Source organism: Canis lupus, chromosome 29, assembly GCF_011100685.1.
Source record: "Canis lupus familiaris isolate Mischka breed German Shepherd chromosome 29, alternate assembly UU_Cfam_GSD_1.0, whole genome shotgun sequence".
In the NCBI taxonomy this organism is placed as follows: domain Eukaryota; kingdom Metazoa; phylum Chordata; class Mammalia; order Carnivora; family Canidae; genus Canis; species Canis lupus.
Window position 1 is genome coordinate 16963366 of NC_049250.1, and position 18687 is coordinate 16982052.

Genomic DNA, 18687 nt, shown 5'->3' on the forward strand with positions numbered 1-18687 from the left:
TTATATAATTGGTGTTTTTTTTACCCTTCAGCTATTTCCCATATTGTTTGGTTAAGGTATAATGTACATAGTTAAATTCAATCTTGAGTATATATAGTTCAGTGAGTTTTGATAAAAACTACCACAATATAGATACTTAACATTTCATCATCCCACCCTCCCATTCCTTTGTGACCCTGTGCATTCTTCCCCTAGGTCTTGGCAACTACTGATCTGTTTTCTGTCTCTATAGCTTCACCTTTGCCAGAATGTCATAAAATCATACAGTGTGTACCCTTTTAAGTTGGCTTCTTTAGCTTAGCATAAAGCTTTGAGATCTATGCATGTTGTTTTGTGTATCACTAGTTCATTCCTTTTTTAAAAAAGATTTTACTTATTCATGAGAGACACAGAGAAGAGGCAGAGACACAGGCAGAGGGAGAAGCAGGCTCCTCACAGGGAGCCCAATGTGAGACTTGATCCCAGGACCCCAGGATCACGTCCTGAGCCAAGGCAGATGCTCAACCACTGAGCCACCCAGGTGCCCCTAGTTCATTCCTTTTTAATGCTGAGTAGTATTGCATTGTGTGGATATACCACAGTTTGTTTATTCATTTCCCAGTGTCAGACCTTTGGGTCGTTTTGTTTTTTGTGATTATCTAAGCCACTATACACATTTGGGTACATATTTTTGCATGGATGTAGGTTTTCATTTCACTTGGTAAAATACCTTGGACTAACAATGGGACTGCTAGATGTTGTAAGTACATGCTTTAACTTTATAAAAGTTATGTCAAACCATTTTCCAAAATGGCTCTACATGGGATCCCTGGGTGGCTCAGCAGTCTGGCGCCTGCCTTTGGCCCAGGGCATGATTCTGGGGTCCCGGGATCAAGTCCCGTGTGGGGCTCCCGGCATGGAGCCTGCTTCTCCCTCTGCTGTGTCTCTGCCTCTCTCTCTCTCTGTGTCTATCATGAATAAATAAATTTTTAAAAATCTTAACAACAACAAAAACAACAACAAAAAACGAAGTGGCTCTACCATTTTTGCATTCCTTCAGTAGTGCACAAGAGTTTCAGTGTCTCCTTATGTTTGCTAGCATTACCAGATTCTTTTTCTTTTTATCCAGTAATAATATTTTTAAAGAAAAATTATTGAGCCAATATTTTAAAATTCGTTGATTTCTTAATCTAGATATCTTGCTTGTCAGTTAGTCTGATTTCTCAAGTTTGAGAACTTGAGAAAGTTCTGTCTGGCTCACCATTTTGGGGTACAATAGCTGCAGGTGCCTTTGGGTGAACATGTGCTCTCCAGTTGACCTCAATCACATTCTCCTGCTTCCCTCACTTACTTTACCTGCCTATATTTGAGACCCCCTTGCAGAATAGTTGAGAGCTTGGCTTTTGGAGTCAGTGACCTGAATTCAAGTTCCAACTCCGCCTCATGGCAGTTGTGTAACTCTGGGCCCCTCTCTGACTGGGTGTCTCCAATGCTCATTTTCCCTGTCTATAAAATGGGTCTGGTCTGGTTATATTCTTATCGCAAAGGGTTCTACTGTTTTTTAAAAATTTGAGTAGTGAATATTCAGGTATCAAAGTAGAATTTTAAAATGGGTAATAACATAATTCTTAAAAATTAGATCTTCCATAGCTCTTGTTCATAGAGTAATACATTGATAGGGTTGAGACTAGCAATCACAAAACCTAGCTTAGATTGTTCTAAAAAAAAACAAAAAACAAAAAACCACCTTTTGCTTTCTACTATTGCTTTTTTTTTTTTTGAGGAGGGGTGTCCTAATTTCAGAAGGGCTCTTTGAGAACTAACTGGAAATCAAAGTCTCAATGTTATACCTACATTACTGATACATAGTTTATTTTGCATATAAAATTAGACTGAGGCTAGGTTTAATATAGCATAATTAAAGGCATTTAGAGCTTTGCAGATGAGTTTATATAAGAGCATCCCAGAGTTTTGTAACTAAAAATATTACCTAAGTTTTAAAAACTCTTGAGGCACATAGATCTGTTGTTACAACTGTTCAAACATAACCTTAGCAGTGGTGAAAGCAAGTTATTTTTACTATTTTTAAAGTTCACTTTCTAATTCAAAGAAATCTAATACTTCCATATTCTAACTAAAGATAGTAGGTATTTTATAAATAGTCAAATAATGTACAGTGAACATTTCCCTGCGAATTCTGGGTCCCAGAGATTCACATTCCTTGAAAGTATCTGAAACTAAGGGTATTTTAACCCAGCTACACAGTTATTTTTACAGTAACAAAAGAGATGGATTGACTCTATGGACATTTCTTATGCTTGAAAGATAAATAATCAAGTAACAATTTGCTTTCTTCAGTGTACATTGCTCTACAGAATTCTCAGTGGATCTTATTTACAATATGTAAATGCATTTAATGTCTGTTTTAAAATTACTAAGTCTCAAGCACCTCCTAGCATGTTTGAAGAGAGGAAACATCTGTCAGAAGTATTTACTGTGACAAACACAGAGAGAAGCAATCATGTGTACGCTTTTTGATACCATAAATTATTTTTAATTGAACAGTGAAGACATTTGTTTAGAATCAGCCTTTAAATAAAAAATAGTTTTGAACTAATCTTTAATTAAAGTGTACATCGACAGTATCAAGTTCAGTTTGAGGGTCAAAACAACGTCAGTGAGTCTGACTTTTTCCTCCCTGTAGGGAAAGCAGACTTGTGTAAATATACATGAGCACAGACTGCATGCATTTATAAAAGAGGTGAAAAACATTCCCCTGTCATTGGACAGATGTTGCTGCACTGTGGTCACATAGGATATGGGCACAGTTCCTAATGTGTAGAACCTTAAAGGAGGATGGGGTACATACTTTATCATTTTGGAAGAAGATTAAGCTTTTTTATACCTCTGAGCATTAAATGTACGCTATAGGGGACACGCCTGCTGATACTAGCTCATTCTCCCCTTGAAGAAATTAAGGGAAGGAGTTACTTTAATCGACTTTTTAGATTTTTAGAATTTATTCTCTGTATGTGTGTTTTTAAGATTTATTTATTTATTTATTTATTTATTTATTTATTTATTTATTTGAGAGACAGAGCACGCATACAGGGCTCCCCTGTATGGATGGGAAGATGGAGAGGGAGAGAGTCTTAAGTAGACTCTGTGCTCAACGCAGAGCCTGATAAGAGACTTGATCTTACGAACCTGAGATTACGACCTGAGCCCAAGCCAAGATTCAGAAGCCTAACAAACTATATCACTCAGGCACCCTGAGGGTTGAGTATTTTGCTTTAACATTTTAGTGACCTTCTACTTTATTCTCATTATTTGTTATCTTTAAATTAGTAAAACGTTAGCAGTAGACACCCCCCCCCCCCTAAAAATCAAGAGCTTAATGAAATTCCATCTTGGTCACCTTTTATTACAAAGAGGTAGAACTGATCTTCCCATTTAGTGAGACTGAAATCGTTTATAATACCAAAATGATATTTTGGCATGCCCTCAGTAAAAATGTTACCTGAAGAAATAAAAAGCTTTAAAAATATTTATATAATATTTTTTTCACATTATAGAATTGAAGACTTGGGATTGAGCATAATTGACTTCACTGACAGTGACAGAAGCAGGACATTATTTTCTTCTCATGGGAACCTCTCTATTCTGCCAACTTCTTTTAGAGCATCCTGTCTTTGCAGTACAGTAGTAGTTAAAGATGCATTTAGCTCTGTATTTAGTGTTCCTAGTTGGGAAAATGAAGATAGAATGATTTATTTGCTGTTTTGCCACTGCAGTCCTAATAATTAGAGCTTTCCTTGGAGGTATAGGATACACAATACATGCCACAGTTCACAACTGATCTAACATGGTGTGTGTGGCAATGTATTTACTACCAACATTGTTTTGAGTCTGTCCATTTTTTATTGTTTTTCTTTCCATCTTGATGACCTATTAGCAAGACCTTTCAAGATGCTTGGCAAAGAAATGAAACTGAAGAACACTGTCATGGAACTGACACTAATTACAAAAATCTTTTAAGAAACTACCAGGGTGCTATGGACAGAGTGGCTATGGTTTTGATGGTAATAGCAACGGACATAAGCAAACTCTCACACAGCTTCTTTGTTTTTTTGTTTGTTTTTGGTGAGTGGAGATGAGCTCAGACTCTACATCCTTTTTCCTCTCCCTGAATAAATCGTTTTCCAGACTCATAGGATCCTTTCTCCCTTATGCCTCCATCCCAGCAAGCCTAAGCCACTCTTGGGAATGGGGGTACGATAGCGCAGCAGTGTTGTTCACAGGTCTTCTTTAGGTTAGCTCCATTAAGGAATTCTAAGTCACTATCCCTTGACTGGATATACCAAAGAGAATCTAATGACAAACCTACTTTACATTCAGCAAGCAGTTCTGGAAAAAGGAAATCTATTCTGGAATATGTACACTGGCTCTGATTACTTTCTCAATGAAATATTCTATTGTCCCCTTCATTGTATTGTAATGACTACTGTGATATGGTTGGAAAGGTCAATAGAGCAATCATATTGATTATAAATAAAAAAAAACTTGACAGAATAATGTATAGAATGTATTAGGATCTGGTTTATAATGCTCGTAGCACTTACACAGTCCACAGTAATTGAGTCATATTTTAGTCTCTAACTAGCTTGTTGTAAGATCTTTGAGATCAGGACTATTTCATTTGAGTTTTTATATTCATATTTATTTATTTATTTATTTATTTGAGAGCCCAGCATATAGCAGGTACCTATTAATTTTATAAATAAATGAACTTATTTTCTGGGATGGTTTATCTTTACATTGAAGCAATATCATTTTTTTTAAATTTTTTTTTATTTATTTATGATAGTCACACACAGAGAGAGAGAGAGAGAGAGAGAGAGAGGCAGAGACACAGGCAGAGGGAGGAGCAGGCTCCATGCACCGGGAGCCCGATGTGGGATTCGATCCCGGGTCTCCAGGATCGCGCCCTGGGCCAAAGACAGGCGCCAAACCGCTGCGCCACCTAGGGATCCCCAATATCATTTTTTAAAACTAAAAAAGCAGGGGATCCCTGGGTGGCTCAGCGGTTTAGCACCTGCCTTTGGCCCAGGGCGCAATCCTGGAGTCCTGTGATCAAGTCACGCATTGGGCTCCCGGCATGGAGCCCGCTTCTCCCTCTACCTGTGTCTCTGCCTCTCTCTCCTCTCTCTGTGACTATCATGAATAAAAAAAAAAAAAGAAAAAAACATCTAAAAATAAATAAATAAATAAAAGAAAACTAAAAAAGCAATTTTCTTTTTTTTAATTTATGATAGTCACACACACACACACACACACACACAGAGAGAGAGAAGCAGGCTCCATGCACCGGGAGCCTGACGTGGGATTCAATCCCAGGTCTCCAGGATCACGCCCTGGGCCAAAGGCAGGCGCCAAACCGCTGTACCACCCAGGGATCCCCAAAATTTTCTCCTCGTTAGGAAACTTAAGAGCTGATTCATGTGGAGCTACATTATGCATATACTCAAGGTTTAGAATAGTGACTCCAACTGATTTTTTAGATCATAAACCCTTTTGAGAATTTAATGAAACTTCTCCTTCAGGGACACCAGATTCAGAGCCTTTGATTTGGAGAAGTAGTGAAAGTAGCCTATCTCTGTAATGCTCTGGGTCGTCCCTCCTTTTCTGCTACTAGATGTCCTTGGCGTAGTCATCTATTCACTAGTAGACTACCCATCATCAACTAGGCCTCAGGCTCCTTTGATATGACCTCTAGTCATTCAGACCTCTTTGCCTGCTACTTCTTGGAATGTCCTTAGTCACTTGCCCTATCTCAGTGACTCCCAGCTCTTCTTGAAGTAGTTGTTCCACCACAGCTATGTAATTATTTGGGCACACCAACCATGAACTTTTTTTGTACAGGGGGGTTCTTGGTCATGAAGGATTGAGACCCAAGAATAAGGAGACAGTTGAAGGACCTTCTCTTCCTCTGTGTTGTTGGCAGTGTGTTCCACCTTCCCAAAAAAGGGAAATCACACAAATATTTGAAAGGACCTACCCCAGATCTTCAATAATTTTAGGGTTATCTTCTTGGGAGCTTTCTGCAGATGCATTTCCATTTGGAAGGTATCTGTGTATATCAGAGAAAAAAACTACTTTTGGCTTACCCATCTGTAGGTAATAAGCTAACTATGTGATGCATTGTTTCAAAGTTACCTGTAGCATACAAAGAATTAAAAAGTTCTGCTTTAAAACTAATAACTGAATTGTAAACCTGGCCTATGACAGCATTAGACTATTCAAAATTACAATTTATGAAATGGAATTAAAGTTAAATAGGTCCACAGTAAGACCAATTAAAAATTAATATCACAGACTTTCATGCATAAAAACCTATCCAGGAAAGTTTATGGTCAGCTCTCATAGCCAAAATGGTTACACCAACATTAATACAAATATTAACTGCCCTTGCATTCTGCTGTTTTTAGTTTTTCAGACTGTTTAACCTTTAGGGAGTAGATTACTTATATATAGTTTTTGGAGTATGTTCATAACTTTATTTTGGCACTTAACATTCCACATCATTTTCCTATTGATAGATCCTTCTCCCTTTCCAGCAGTTATTTCCCTTTAAGTGGGAACTGTTTTATTCAGCGCCCAGCATAGTCCTGTGCACATCCAAAGTACCCAATAAATATTTATTAAATGAATAAGTGAAAGCTTCCATAGAAAGCACTACAGAAGCATATGCTAAAAGATATGCATATATTTTGGACTTCGTTAAAAGTGTTTGATTTTTTACAATTTTTTAAAAGATTTTATTTATTTATCTGAGAGAGGGGAGAGTGGTGCACACACTCACACAAGAAGGGGGAGGGGAAGAGGGAGAGGGACAAGCAGAATCCCTGCTGAGCCGGAAGTCCAATGCTGGACAGGATCCCATGGCCATGACCTGAGCTAAAGACAAATGCTTAACTGACTGAGCCACCCAGGCATCCCAAAGTGTTTGATTTTGTTTCCAGATTTGGGTTATATGGTGTTATGTGGCTATATTTAGAACAAAATTTCTTATCATAAGATTCTTGAAGTCTGAAGTCATAATCTCTATAAATCTTGTCATAATACCCAATTAGAGCTCCAAATTTACAAGGCTAGCAAAAATGCATAGGTCAGGAAGTACAAAACTTACTCTTGTTCACTTAATAATGTATTTGGTTGTTTGTACAGAGATGTCTTTAAAAGGTTCATCTTAGCTCTTCTAGAGATCTGAAGGTGTATTTTAGATTTTAAAAATACATATCTCCTAGACTTTAATTCATACTTTCCATTTCTTTTGAGTAGTAATAACAGAGCCTTTGTATAAAGACAATAGTGTTAAGTTGTTGGCCACATACCTAAGGACAGAGTTATTGTATGCTACATACATGTACCCACAGATGTCATTGATATTAAATCTGAAAGGCTCAGAACTGTGTCATTGTGTTTAGATGGGGATGGCAAATGTGTAGGATGTGAGAGAGAAGGATATCTGCAAGTGGCAAAGGGAGAATAATTAAGTACTCCTGAGGAAAACTCAGATAGTTTTCTTTTGCGGCTAGTCAGCTTTCAATTTCAATTTATTTTAGTTGACTTTAGAGTTTATTTTTCAAAATAGTAAATCATATAATCTATTAGAATATAAATTTTTTTCATATTATCCTATTTTTTCTGTAGTCCTCTTTTTTAAAAAAAATTATTTACTTGAGAGAGACTTGAGAAAGAAAAAGATTGAGCACAAGCAGGGAGAGAGGCAGAGGGTGAAGGAGAGCAGGGAGCACAACCTGGGGCTCTATCGCAGGACCCTAGGATCATGACCTGAGCTGAAGGCAGACACTTAACTGACTGAGCTACCCAGGTACCCCTGTAGTTTCTTTTTATTTATAAAAATTATTTGTTTACATTATCACATATATACACAACTGAAGATTTTCCTAAATTCCCATCAATCTGAAATGAATTTCTAGGTAGAGGAGACATTATTGTCCTTATATCCAAGCACAGTTCAGCCAGTCACTGCTAAAGTGGTAACTACAAGCCAAAGCTGGTTTGATGAAGTTAGATAATTGTGATTAATCATTGTACCCTGTGCTATCTTTGTGACTTTAGACAAGTTATTTCATCTTTCTAAAATTCAGCTTTCTCATCTATAAAATGAATGTAATAATTATCTTCGCCATAGGTTATAATGATTAAATGCAGGGATGTTTACAAAGATCTTAAATGTTTAGCAGAGTAAAAATTATCTTTCTTTTCTTTCCTAATCCCCCTTCTTTGCCTCCTAGAGTACTTTCTTTTTAAATTATTAATTATTATTATAATAGCAACTACAGCAAAGTATGAAATGATAACTGTACTATGTAACATTCTATATGGCTTTTTTTTAAAAAACTGTGCTAAGAACATTAAGTATTTTTTGCAATTAAAATTATTAACTTCTTAATTTTAATTCCAGATACTTAGCATATGGTGTTATATTAATTTTAGGTGTACAATGTAGTGATTCAAGAATTCTATATATTACTTAGTACTCATCCTGATAAGTACACTTTTTAATCCTCTTCACCTATTTCATGCATCCCTCCACCCATCTCCCCTCTGGTAACTATCAACTTTTTCTCTTAAGAGTCTGTTTTTTGGTTTGTCTCCTTTTTTATCCTTTGCTCATTTGTTTTGTTTCTTAAATTTCACATATGAGTGAAATGATACAGTATTTGTCTTTCTCTGACGGACTTATTTTGCTTAGCATTATACTCTCCAGTTCCTTCTATATTCACAAATGGCTAGAATTTATTCTTTTTATGGCTGAATAATATTGCACTATAAATGTACAACATGTCTTCTTCTTTTTTTAAAAAAATATTATATTTATTTATTCATGAGAGAGACAGAGAGAGAGACAGAGACCGAGACAGAGGGAAAAGCAGGCTCTATGCAGGGAGCCTAATGTGGGACTCGATCCCTGGACTCCAGGATCACACCCTGGGCCAAAAGCAGGCGCTAAACCACTGAGCCACCCAGGTGTCCCACAACATATCTTCTTTATCTACTCATCTATCATTGGAAACTTGGGCTGCTCCCATGGTTTGACTCTTGTAAATATCCTGCAATAAACACAAGGGTTCCTGTATCCCTTTGAATTAGTTTTTGTGTATTTTGGGAGTAAATACCCAGTAGTGTGTTTACTGGATCATAGGGTAGTTCTTTTTTTTAACTTTTTGAGGAATATGGTATTCCACAGTGACTATCCCAGTTTGCATTTCTACCGGTTGTATATGAGTATTCTTTTTTCTCCACATCTTTGCCAACACTTGTTGTTTCTTGTTTGTTTTTTAAATTTTGGCCTTTCTTAGGGTATAAGGTGATATCTTATTGTAGGTTTGATTTGCATTTCCCTTATGATGAGTACTGTTGAGCATCTTTTCATGTGTGTATTATCTGTATGTCTTCTTTGGAGAAATGTCTGTTCATGTCTTCTGCCCATTTTTTAATTGGATTTTTTTTGTGGTGTTGACTTGTATGTGTTCTGTATATATTTTGGATACTAATCCTATATTGGATATGCCATTTGCAAATATCTTCTCCCATTCAGTAGGTTGTCTCCTCTTAGTTTACTTTGATGTACAGATTTATTTTTTTAAGATTTCTTTTTTGAAGATTTTATTTATTTACTCATGAGAGACACAGAGACACAGGCAGAGGGAGAAGCAGGCTCCACGTAGGGAGCCTGACGTGGGACTCCATCCCAGGTCTCCAGGATCACACCCTGGGCTGCAGGCGGCACTAAACCGCTGTGCCACCAGGGCTGCCCAGAAAATTTTTTTTAATGTATGTGGTGGGATGCCTGGGTGGCTTAGTGGTTAAGCATCTGCCTTCAGCCCAGGGTATAATCCTGGAGTCCTGGGATCGAGTCCCACATCAGGGCTCCCTGCATGGAACCTGCTTCTCTCTCTGCCTATGTCTCTGCTTCTCTCCCTCTCTCTCTCTGTGTCTCTCATAAATAAATAAATAAAATCTTTAAAAAAATGAATGTGGTAAGAACACTGAACATGATATCTACTTTGTAAACAAATTCTTAAGTGTACATTGTTTTTTACTATAGGTACAACTTTGTACAGTAGATCTCTAGAGCTTACTCATCTTGCTTAACTGAAACTTTATTCCCATTGATTAGTAACTCCCCATTTATTCCTTCCCCTAGCCTCTAGCAGCCACCATTCTACTTTTTGATTCTATGAATGTGACTATTTTAGATACCTCATACAAGTGAAATCATGCAGTATTTATCTCTCTGTGACTAGCTTATTTTATTTACCATAATTGTCCTCAAGGTTTATTCATGTTGTCACATGTTGCTGAATTTCATTCTTTTTTAAAACTGAATAATATTTTATTGTATTTATATACCATGTTTTCTTTATTGATTCTTCTGTCAGTGGACATGTAGTTTGTTTCTACATCTTAGCTATTGTTTTTTTTTTTTTTTTACTTTTATTTATTTATGATAGTCACACAGAGAGAGAGAGAGAGAGAGAGAGAGAGGCAGAGACATAGGCGGAGGGAGAAGCAGGCTCCATGCACCAGGAGCCCGACGTGGGATTCGATCCTGGGTCTCCAGGATCGCGCCCTGGGCCAAAGGCAGGCGCTAAACCACTGCGCCACCCAGGGATCCCTCTACATCTTAGCTATTGTGAATAGTGCTGCAGTGAACACAGGAGTGCTGATATCTCTTCAAGATACTAATTTCAGTTCTTTTGAATGAATACACAGAACTGGGTATTCTATTGCTAGATCTTATAGTAGCTTATTTTTGAATTTTAATACATTGCCATACTGTTTTTCATAGTGGCCACACCATTTTGCATCCCCACCAACAGTGTACAAGGGCTCAAGTTTCTCTACATCCTCACCAACTCTTATCTTTTGTTTTTTTGATAATAGCCATCTGACAGGTGTGTGTGGTAATACCTCATTGTGGTTTTGATTTGTATTTCCTTGTTAGTTAATGACATTGAGCATTTTTTAAAGATACCTGTTGGCCATTTGTAGGTCTTAAGAGATATTCCTTTTCAAGTCCCTAGCCCATTTTTTAATCTGGTTATTCGGGGGTTTTTTTGCTGTTGAGTTGTAGGTGTCCTATATATATTTTGGAGCTTAACCCCATATCAGATGTATAGTTTGCAAATATTTTCTCCCATTCTGTATGTTGTCTTTTTACTCTGTTGATTATTTCCTTTGCTGTGCATGAACTTTTTAGTTTGATGTAATACACTTGTTTGTTTTTGTTGCCTGTGTTTTTTGATGTCATGTCCATGAAATCATTGCCAAGACCAATGTCATGAAGATTTCTCCTGTGTTTTCTTCTAGAGTTTCACAGTTTCAGGTCTTATGCTTAAATTTTTAATCCATTTTGAGTGAATTTTTTGGTATCGTGTAAGATAAGGCTCTGTTTGTATGTGGATATCAAGTTTTCCCAATAACATTTGATTGTTCTTTCCCCCAGTGTGTGTTCTTGGCACCCATGTTAAATTAGTTGACCATTTATGTGTGGATTTATTTTTGAGCTGTTTTGCTCTATATATCTGTATGTCTGTCTTATGGCAGTACTATACTGTTTTGATTACTATATTTTGTAATATACCTCCCTCAAGGTTGATTGGGTTATGTATGGTCTTTTGTGGTTCCATATGAATTTTAGAATTGTTTTTCAATTCTGTGGACATGCATTAGAATTTTGATATGGACTGTGTTGAATCTGTTGATTGCTTTGGGTATTATGGACGTTTTACCAATATTAAATTTTCTAGTTCGTGAATACAGGATGTTTTCCCATTCTTTTGTTTGTTCCTTTCTTTCATTAGTGTTTTGTAGTTTTCAGTATACAATTCTTTTTTTCCTTACTTACTAGTTAAATTTATTTGTAGGTATTTTTCCTTTTTTGTGCTATTGTAAATGGGATTGTTTTCTTAATTTACTTTTCAGAGAGTTTGTTATTACTGTATTTATACTGCTTTAAAAATTGCTTTTGTTAGGGATCCCTGGGTGGCGCAGCGGTTTAGCGCCTGCCTTTGGCCCAGGGCGTGATCCTGGAGACCTGGGATCGAGTCCCACGTCGGGCTCCCGGTGCATGGGGCCTGCTTCTCCCTCTGCCTGTGTCTCTGCCTCTCTCTCTCTCTCTGTGACTATCATAAATAAATTTTTTTAAAAATTGCTTTTGTTAATTGTTACTGATAACATTACATTATGAAGAAATCAATAAGGATTTTTTTATCAATAAGGATTTTATTGAGAAAAATGACTAATTTTTTAAAATTATAAACCTTAAGGCATATTATAATTGTTTTGTTGAATTTCGTTGCAGAAGTTAAAAATAAATTAACCGAATTGTTTTCTGAAGTAGGAAGAATCTTGAAAATCTATTAAGATGAAGGAAACTACATTATTTTTAGAATAAGTTCAGTTTTTGGGTGAGGTATTGAATTCTATGAATACTTCAGTATTACTGAGATACTTTTGTATCTTTGGTATAATACTGAAAATATGTAAAATACTGGAATCCTTACCGTGTGTCTGGTTTTGCCCTTCAAAGCCAGCCAGGGATAAACAGAGGAGAAGAAATGCTGCCTGTTCATTTAATAGATTTCAGATCTTGGAAAATTCACATTGCCAGCATAGTGTCATCATTCATGGGTATATACTGTCAATTCAGAAAGTCCCACTCTTTGAAATGATTTCCCACAGTTTATATGTAATGCACGTGATATGGCAAAATCATCAGAGCTCCATGCCTTTCAACCTCTGCTTCTCCTCACCTCAACTTTCTTGTTTTGGAGCAGCAGAGCTCCTAGGATACGGTATCCATGCATAAAGCCTCACTACACTATTACAATTTCTTTTTCCCTATTCCCTGGCCTAACCCCTCTCTATGATCCCATCCCATTAACTGTGAAACAGAAAGACCGTTAGCATTCAAACACTGTCATGGAACAGAGGAAGAGGTTCATTCCAAAGTTGTGGATTATAGAATCTGTGAAGAAGGAATTCTAGGATGCTCCCAAATATGATAGAGATAATTGTTATATGTTCTACTTGGCTGGATTAGTTAGTCAAGGAAAGTTGACTTTCCTTTGTATTGTAACCTTAAGCATATTATAATGAAAATATTCAAGTGTTAGGGCATGTACATAAGAAAGGGGACAGGCCACAGAGTATAGGCCACAGATGTGGTCGTCATACATTTTTATTTTGTATTCTGATGGAAAATGTGATTTTTGCACTGCTAAACAAATATACTAGTGACTTAGGTTTCACAATTTGTTGTTTCACCATTTGCATAATTAATATCATGCACTTTGCCAGATAAAAAATTATATATTTTCTCCCACCCTCATGTCTCTGTTTTCATAGCTGATGCAAACTCAATATGAACCAAACACAGCTTTTGTTGATAGTAGCTACCATTTTCATATGTGAACATTACAAGTAAAATTTCCTAGGAACTATAAATAAGTTAAAAAAATCTTAAATCAAAAATCTTAACAAATACCTCTTATTTCTTGGCATTTTTGTTGTTGTTGTTGTTGTTGTTGTTGTTGTTGAGAATATTCCTCTGTTAGAAGTGGTCAACTAATGAATGACAGCCTGCTTACTTATGTGTGAGTTACTTGCATCTTCAGTTTGACTATTCCTTTTCTTGCTGATTTTCTTGGCATCTTTGGATGCTTTCCAATTTATTAGGAATTGTCTTTCCATGTTTCTAATTTCTTTTCCATCAAGAAATTCTAAGAAAAGTATATATGTTAAAAAATGTAATATATAAATATATAGATAATATACATATATATATGTCATATATATATGTATATGTATTTCTGGTTTAAGGCATATGAACTTAAATTATACCAGAGGCTGAAATAAATACCTTTTAAAAATTATCTTATTTACACAGCTTCTTTGTTTTTACTGAGCTTTTACTTCTTTTTAATTATTTTTTTCTGATTTCAAAAAGAATATGTGCTTATTATAAACAACTGAAACATGATAGAAAAAACATATAAAGACTCTATAATTACTATCCATAACTCTCCTTCCCATCACTGACAAAGATAATCACTGTAAACGATTTGATATATGGTTTTCCTTCTAGGGTCACATGTAAATTATATTGTTATTATTATTATTTTTTTTTAATGAGAGAGAGAGAGAGAGAGAGGCAGAGGGAGAAGCAGGCTCCACGCACCGCACCGGGAGCCCAACGTGGGACTCGATCCCGGGTCTCCAGGATCGCGCCCTGGGCCAAAGGCAGGCGCCAAGCCGCTGCGCCACCCAGGGATCCCCTATATTCTTATTTTTAAAAACAAAAATGTTGGACAGCCCTGGTGGCGCAGTGGTTTGGCGCTGCCTGCAGCCTGGGGTGTGATCCTGGGGACCCAGGATCGAGTCCCACATCGGGCTCCCTGCATGGAGCCTGCTTCTCTCTCTGCCTGTGTCTCTGCCTCTTTCTCTCTGTGTCTATGAATAAATAAATAAAATCTTTAAAAAAGTCATATTCAACAGAAATTAGATATTATCTGTTCATTTCCATATTATAGTTGTTCTTAGGAAAAAACAAAATGTATTTTATGTTAAGGTGAATAAGAAATTTTATACATTTAGCATGGTATTATAAAAGTACATACATTAATAATGCTTGTTATATTCTAGGCTTAACCAACTGAGCCACCCAGGGGCTGCTATTATATCTTAGGATATAGGATATGGTAGGGACAACCCACAAAACTAGTCTCTTGGTTTTGTTTCAGCCATATTTATATTTTGTGTCTCTAAAAACTGTTTTGAAATCTGAGCATCTTAAATTACACAGAATAATTTTTATATGCTGTAAGATATTTGGAAAATACAAAAAAGTGGGGAAAGAAAAAAATTAATATTGCTTGTGTTCTACAACCAAAAATAATCACTAAAACCCATTAACAGTATATTTTTTAACATTTTTTTGTTTTCTATGTGTGTATATTATATAAAGTTGGAGTTCTCTATTTTCATAGCATTCTGTCTTAATTTTTATTGCTATATTGTGATGATTTTATTGTATCTTTCTTTAAACGCAAATTTTTAATGGTTGATAGTATTTAATTATATTTGCATATATACTACATATACTATAAAATATTAAACTATTCCCTTATAGGACACTTTGTACTATATGTAATCACATGAATACAGGTGGCCTTCATTTGATAAAAAGAACTTTTTTTTTTAAGGTTTTATTTATTTATTCACGAGAGAGGCAGAGACACAGGCAGAGGGAGAAGCATGCTCCCCGCAGGGAGCCTGATGTGGGACCCGATCCTGGATCCTGGGAATAATGCCCTGAGCCAAAGGCAGACACTCAACAGCTGAGCCACCCAGGCATCCCAAGACTATCTCTTTCTAACAAAATTTGCTGTATAGAGGTTTTTTTAAGTAAATATGTATTTTCTCTCATCATCCATGTAATGTCTTCCAGTGGATCCCAGAGTAAGAAAAGAATGTAGTAAAAATTTTTAAATCATGTTCTTACAGGGTGACAGTATCCTCACACTGATTGCACTACTGAAATTATTAATAAATATGATGCATAATACTGTAAGATCCTAAGTACAAAATAAGTGAAACTGGAAATATAAACTAGAACCATAAACTCTAGAAGTATAATTGTGTCCACATCTTTTCTCATGTATTTCTTTTAACTGAAATTAGTACTCTCCAAATTATAATGTAAGAAATTGGCTAACTGTTCTATTATCAAGCATTTTCATCCTTAAAGCTTTATATTAAAAGTCATTCTTTTATGCTTAGTTTTCCCAACCACTTGGATTTATTGGTATCTTTCCAAATGTGTTTTTATCAGTAATTGTATAATTTGTTAGTGCATTTTTGCGTGTAATATGTGTAAATCAATACATATTTTAAAAATCTGGTATAAAGATAAGGAATAAAAATCCAAATCTTTTACCATCATCCCTTTTCCCTCATGTTTATGTTTCAGACAGAGCCTGAGAAATGACTGTGCCTCAGTAAGCCTGATTTCATCCTCAGGAGGGGAAGCCAGGTAATGGGCATAAGATCAGAGACCTCTGAGATTTGTTTTAATGAATTGTTCTCAACACAAAATTTGTTTCCACTCAGGCTAAGTAAACCAAATGTGTGGCTTGTTATTCTGTTTGGTGAGACCTGGGTTACTTACAAAACAACTTTCCACAGTTCTTATTGGGATACATCAAACGAAGTCCTCAATTCACTTTTTGTTTTTGCATTTAAGAAAAAGGACATGAAAATAATGGGACACCTTGGATGCCTCAGTGGTTGAGCGTCTGTCCCGAGGTCCTAGGATCAAGTCCCGCATCAGGCTCTCTGCAGGGATCCTGCTTCTCCCTCTGCCTGTGTCTCTGCCTCTCTGTGTCTCTTACAAATATATAAACAAAAATCTTTAAAAAATAAAAAAAAGGGCAGCCCTGGTGGCACAGTGGTTTAGCGCTGCCTTCGGCCCGGGGTATGATCCTGGAGATCCAGGATAGAGTCCCACGTCAGGCTCCCTGCATGCAGCCTGCTTCTCCCTCTGCCTGTGTCTCTGCCTCTCTCTCTCTCTCTCTCTGTGAGTCTGTCATGAATAAATAAAATAATAAAATAAAATTAAAATAAAATAAAATAAATTTAAAAAGATACATTTAAAAAAAAAGGGAAAATAAGACAAGCTAGAACCAAAGAGAAAAGATTGAAGGGACATATATACTAAAGTGCTAACAGATTTATGGTGGAATTATGAATGATATTATTTTATTTTCTATATTTTTGTAAGAAATGTATATTAATTTTAGGGGTGACTGGCTGGCTCATTTGGTGAAACATGTGACTCGATCTCAGGATTGAGAGTTCAAGCCCCACGCTGGGTATGGAACCTACTTAAAATTAAAAAAAAAAAAAGAAGTATGTATTAATCTTATAATCACAAAATATGTTTAGAAAAGATTTATTTTTATAAAAATCGACTAAATCCTATTTATTTGCAGATCAGTACCTTAGCTCCACATCCTTTACTACATCACCTACAGTACTTCCCAGAAATGGTTTCATGAACATAGGAAGATTCTTAATCATCTAACATTAGTTATATTTACTCTGCTGCCTAAGGAAAGTGAACTAATATTGTTCTGTATGGTTGGCAGGAAGGGAAGGAGATGGAGAGTTGGGGGAATGTGCATTGCAGATTCATCTGTACAACTTATAAAAAATACACATGACTGTTCTGGTGTATTCTCTATTTCCTTCCCTTGGCTAGTGGGATCAGGGGTGGCGAGCAGGGTGTGACCTTTGCATATGTATTTTGAGAAATCTTGGATTTTTCTGATAAAGTCTTTGTCAGCCTCTCCCTCTCCCCAAAGAACCACTGCACTAGCATACTGATTAATTAAGGTTTACAACAGCTATGAGCTTTGAAATGTTTTTGCCATGCATTAGTTTTTATACTGAAGTATAGCATGTCATAGAATTTCAGATATAGGAAACTCTTTAATGAATCTCCTTTGTGAGAAGCAAGTGTTTGTATCTCTGATGTTTTATAACTTGGCCCGTGTTGAAGAGCTGTGGTCCATTACCCCCAGTATAGTGCATAATCAGGGTGTTATTATTTCTAAGGAGCTCATAAAGGGCCTCCCTACCTTATTCCCCTTTCAAATGAAAAGAACCCTGTATGTTTCTAGGGCAATTGTCAAGCAATGAAAACTTTGATTAATTTTATCTACAGATCCAAGAACTAAAGAGTCTCTTGGGATCTTCAGAGGATTTGTGCCAATGAGAATTTGACAAAAGGTCAGCAAGTTCTATACATTTTTAAAGAAAGGGTATGTGGTGCCTTAATTATTTCTGAACAGCAGATATTTTTCATGGTTTTTTTTCTCAATTTTAACTTTTGCTTTTATTTAAAATACTGAATTTAAAGTTGACCGTGTTTGTAGATTCAGACATCATATTCATATTTTTTAAGGCTTGCTGTTAATTAACTAAAATGTTTAACCAGGTCTCTTTCTCTAAGAAAATTATATTAATATAATATAAATGTATACCTAGTGACTTGGACACCAGTATCAGTCTGTCTCTGTATTTGGGTTTGAGACAAACAGGATTTCCATTTAGATCCATTTTCCACAGCTTCATCAATTTGTTCAGTAAAAATTCCAAGTCCTATCAAGAAGAAAAAGCAAAACACAAATATTTCATAATCATCAGCATTTCTTTCATATGAGTTAAACTGTTTTTAAAGGTAATTACTGCTTTTCTAGCTCTAATTACTGCTTTTCTAAGTACTTAGAAGGTGTACCATAAAACTTTTTTGGATAAAATGGTCTTTACTACTAATTGATCTTGTACACATCTAGAGGAATAAACTAATCTTTAGAATAAGGTGATGAGGGGACACCTGGGTGGCTCAGTGGTTGAGCATCTGCCTTTGGCTCAGAGCATGATCCCAGAGTCCCGGAATCGAGACCCACATCAGGTTCCCTGCAGGGAGCCTGCTTCTCCCTCTGCTGATGTCTCTGCCTCTCTTTGTGTGTCTCTCATGAATAAATAAAATCTTTTAAAAAGAGAGAGAATATGGTGGTGAGGACTACAAAGTTAATGAAAATTCTGGAG

General features: G+C 36.1%; 1 protein-coding gene and 1 long non-coding RNA gene across 7 annotated transcripts in view; one reads left to right on the forward strand and one right to left on the reverse strand.

The window, feature by feature from the left end:
- PPP1R42 (protein phosphatase 1 regulatory subunit 42) overlaps positions 1–18687 on the reverse strand; it is a 65657-nt gene that overhangs the window by 10334 nt on the left and 36636 nt on the right. For 3 of the 6 annotated variants that reach the window (XM_038579437.1, XM_038579438.1, XM_038579439.1), the window contains 2 exons: positions 18120–18237; positions 13220–13796 (listed from right to left, as the gene is read on the reverse strand). In XM_038579437.1, the coding sequence (XP_038435365.1) occupies positions 13642–13796; positions 18120–18237 (273 nt within the window). In that variant the 3' untranslated portion in view covers positions 13220–13641. Of the gene's footprint in view, positions 1–1745; positions 2678–6037; positions 6110–13219; positions 13797–18119; positions 18238–18687 lie in introns of those variants that run through there. The other 3 variants (XR_005381054.1, XR_005381055.1, XR_005381056.1) reach the window with 2 other exon arrangements.
- The window catches only part of LOC111093152, a 47192-nt gene that overhangs the window by 3092 nt on the left and 25413 nt on the right, over positions 1–18687 (forward strand). Inside the window, exons 2-3 of the long non-coding RNA XR_005381061.1 lie at positions 16046–16108; positions 17801–17865. This is a non-coding gene — a long non-coding RNA (uncharacterized LOC111093152). The remainder of the gene's footprint in view (positions 1–16045; positions 16109–17800; positions 17866–18687) is intronic.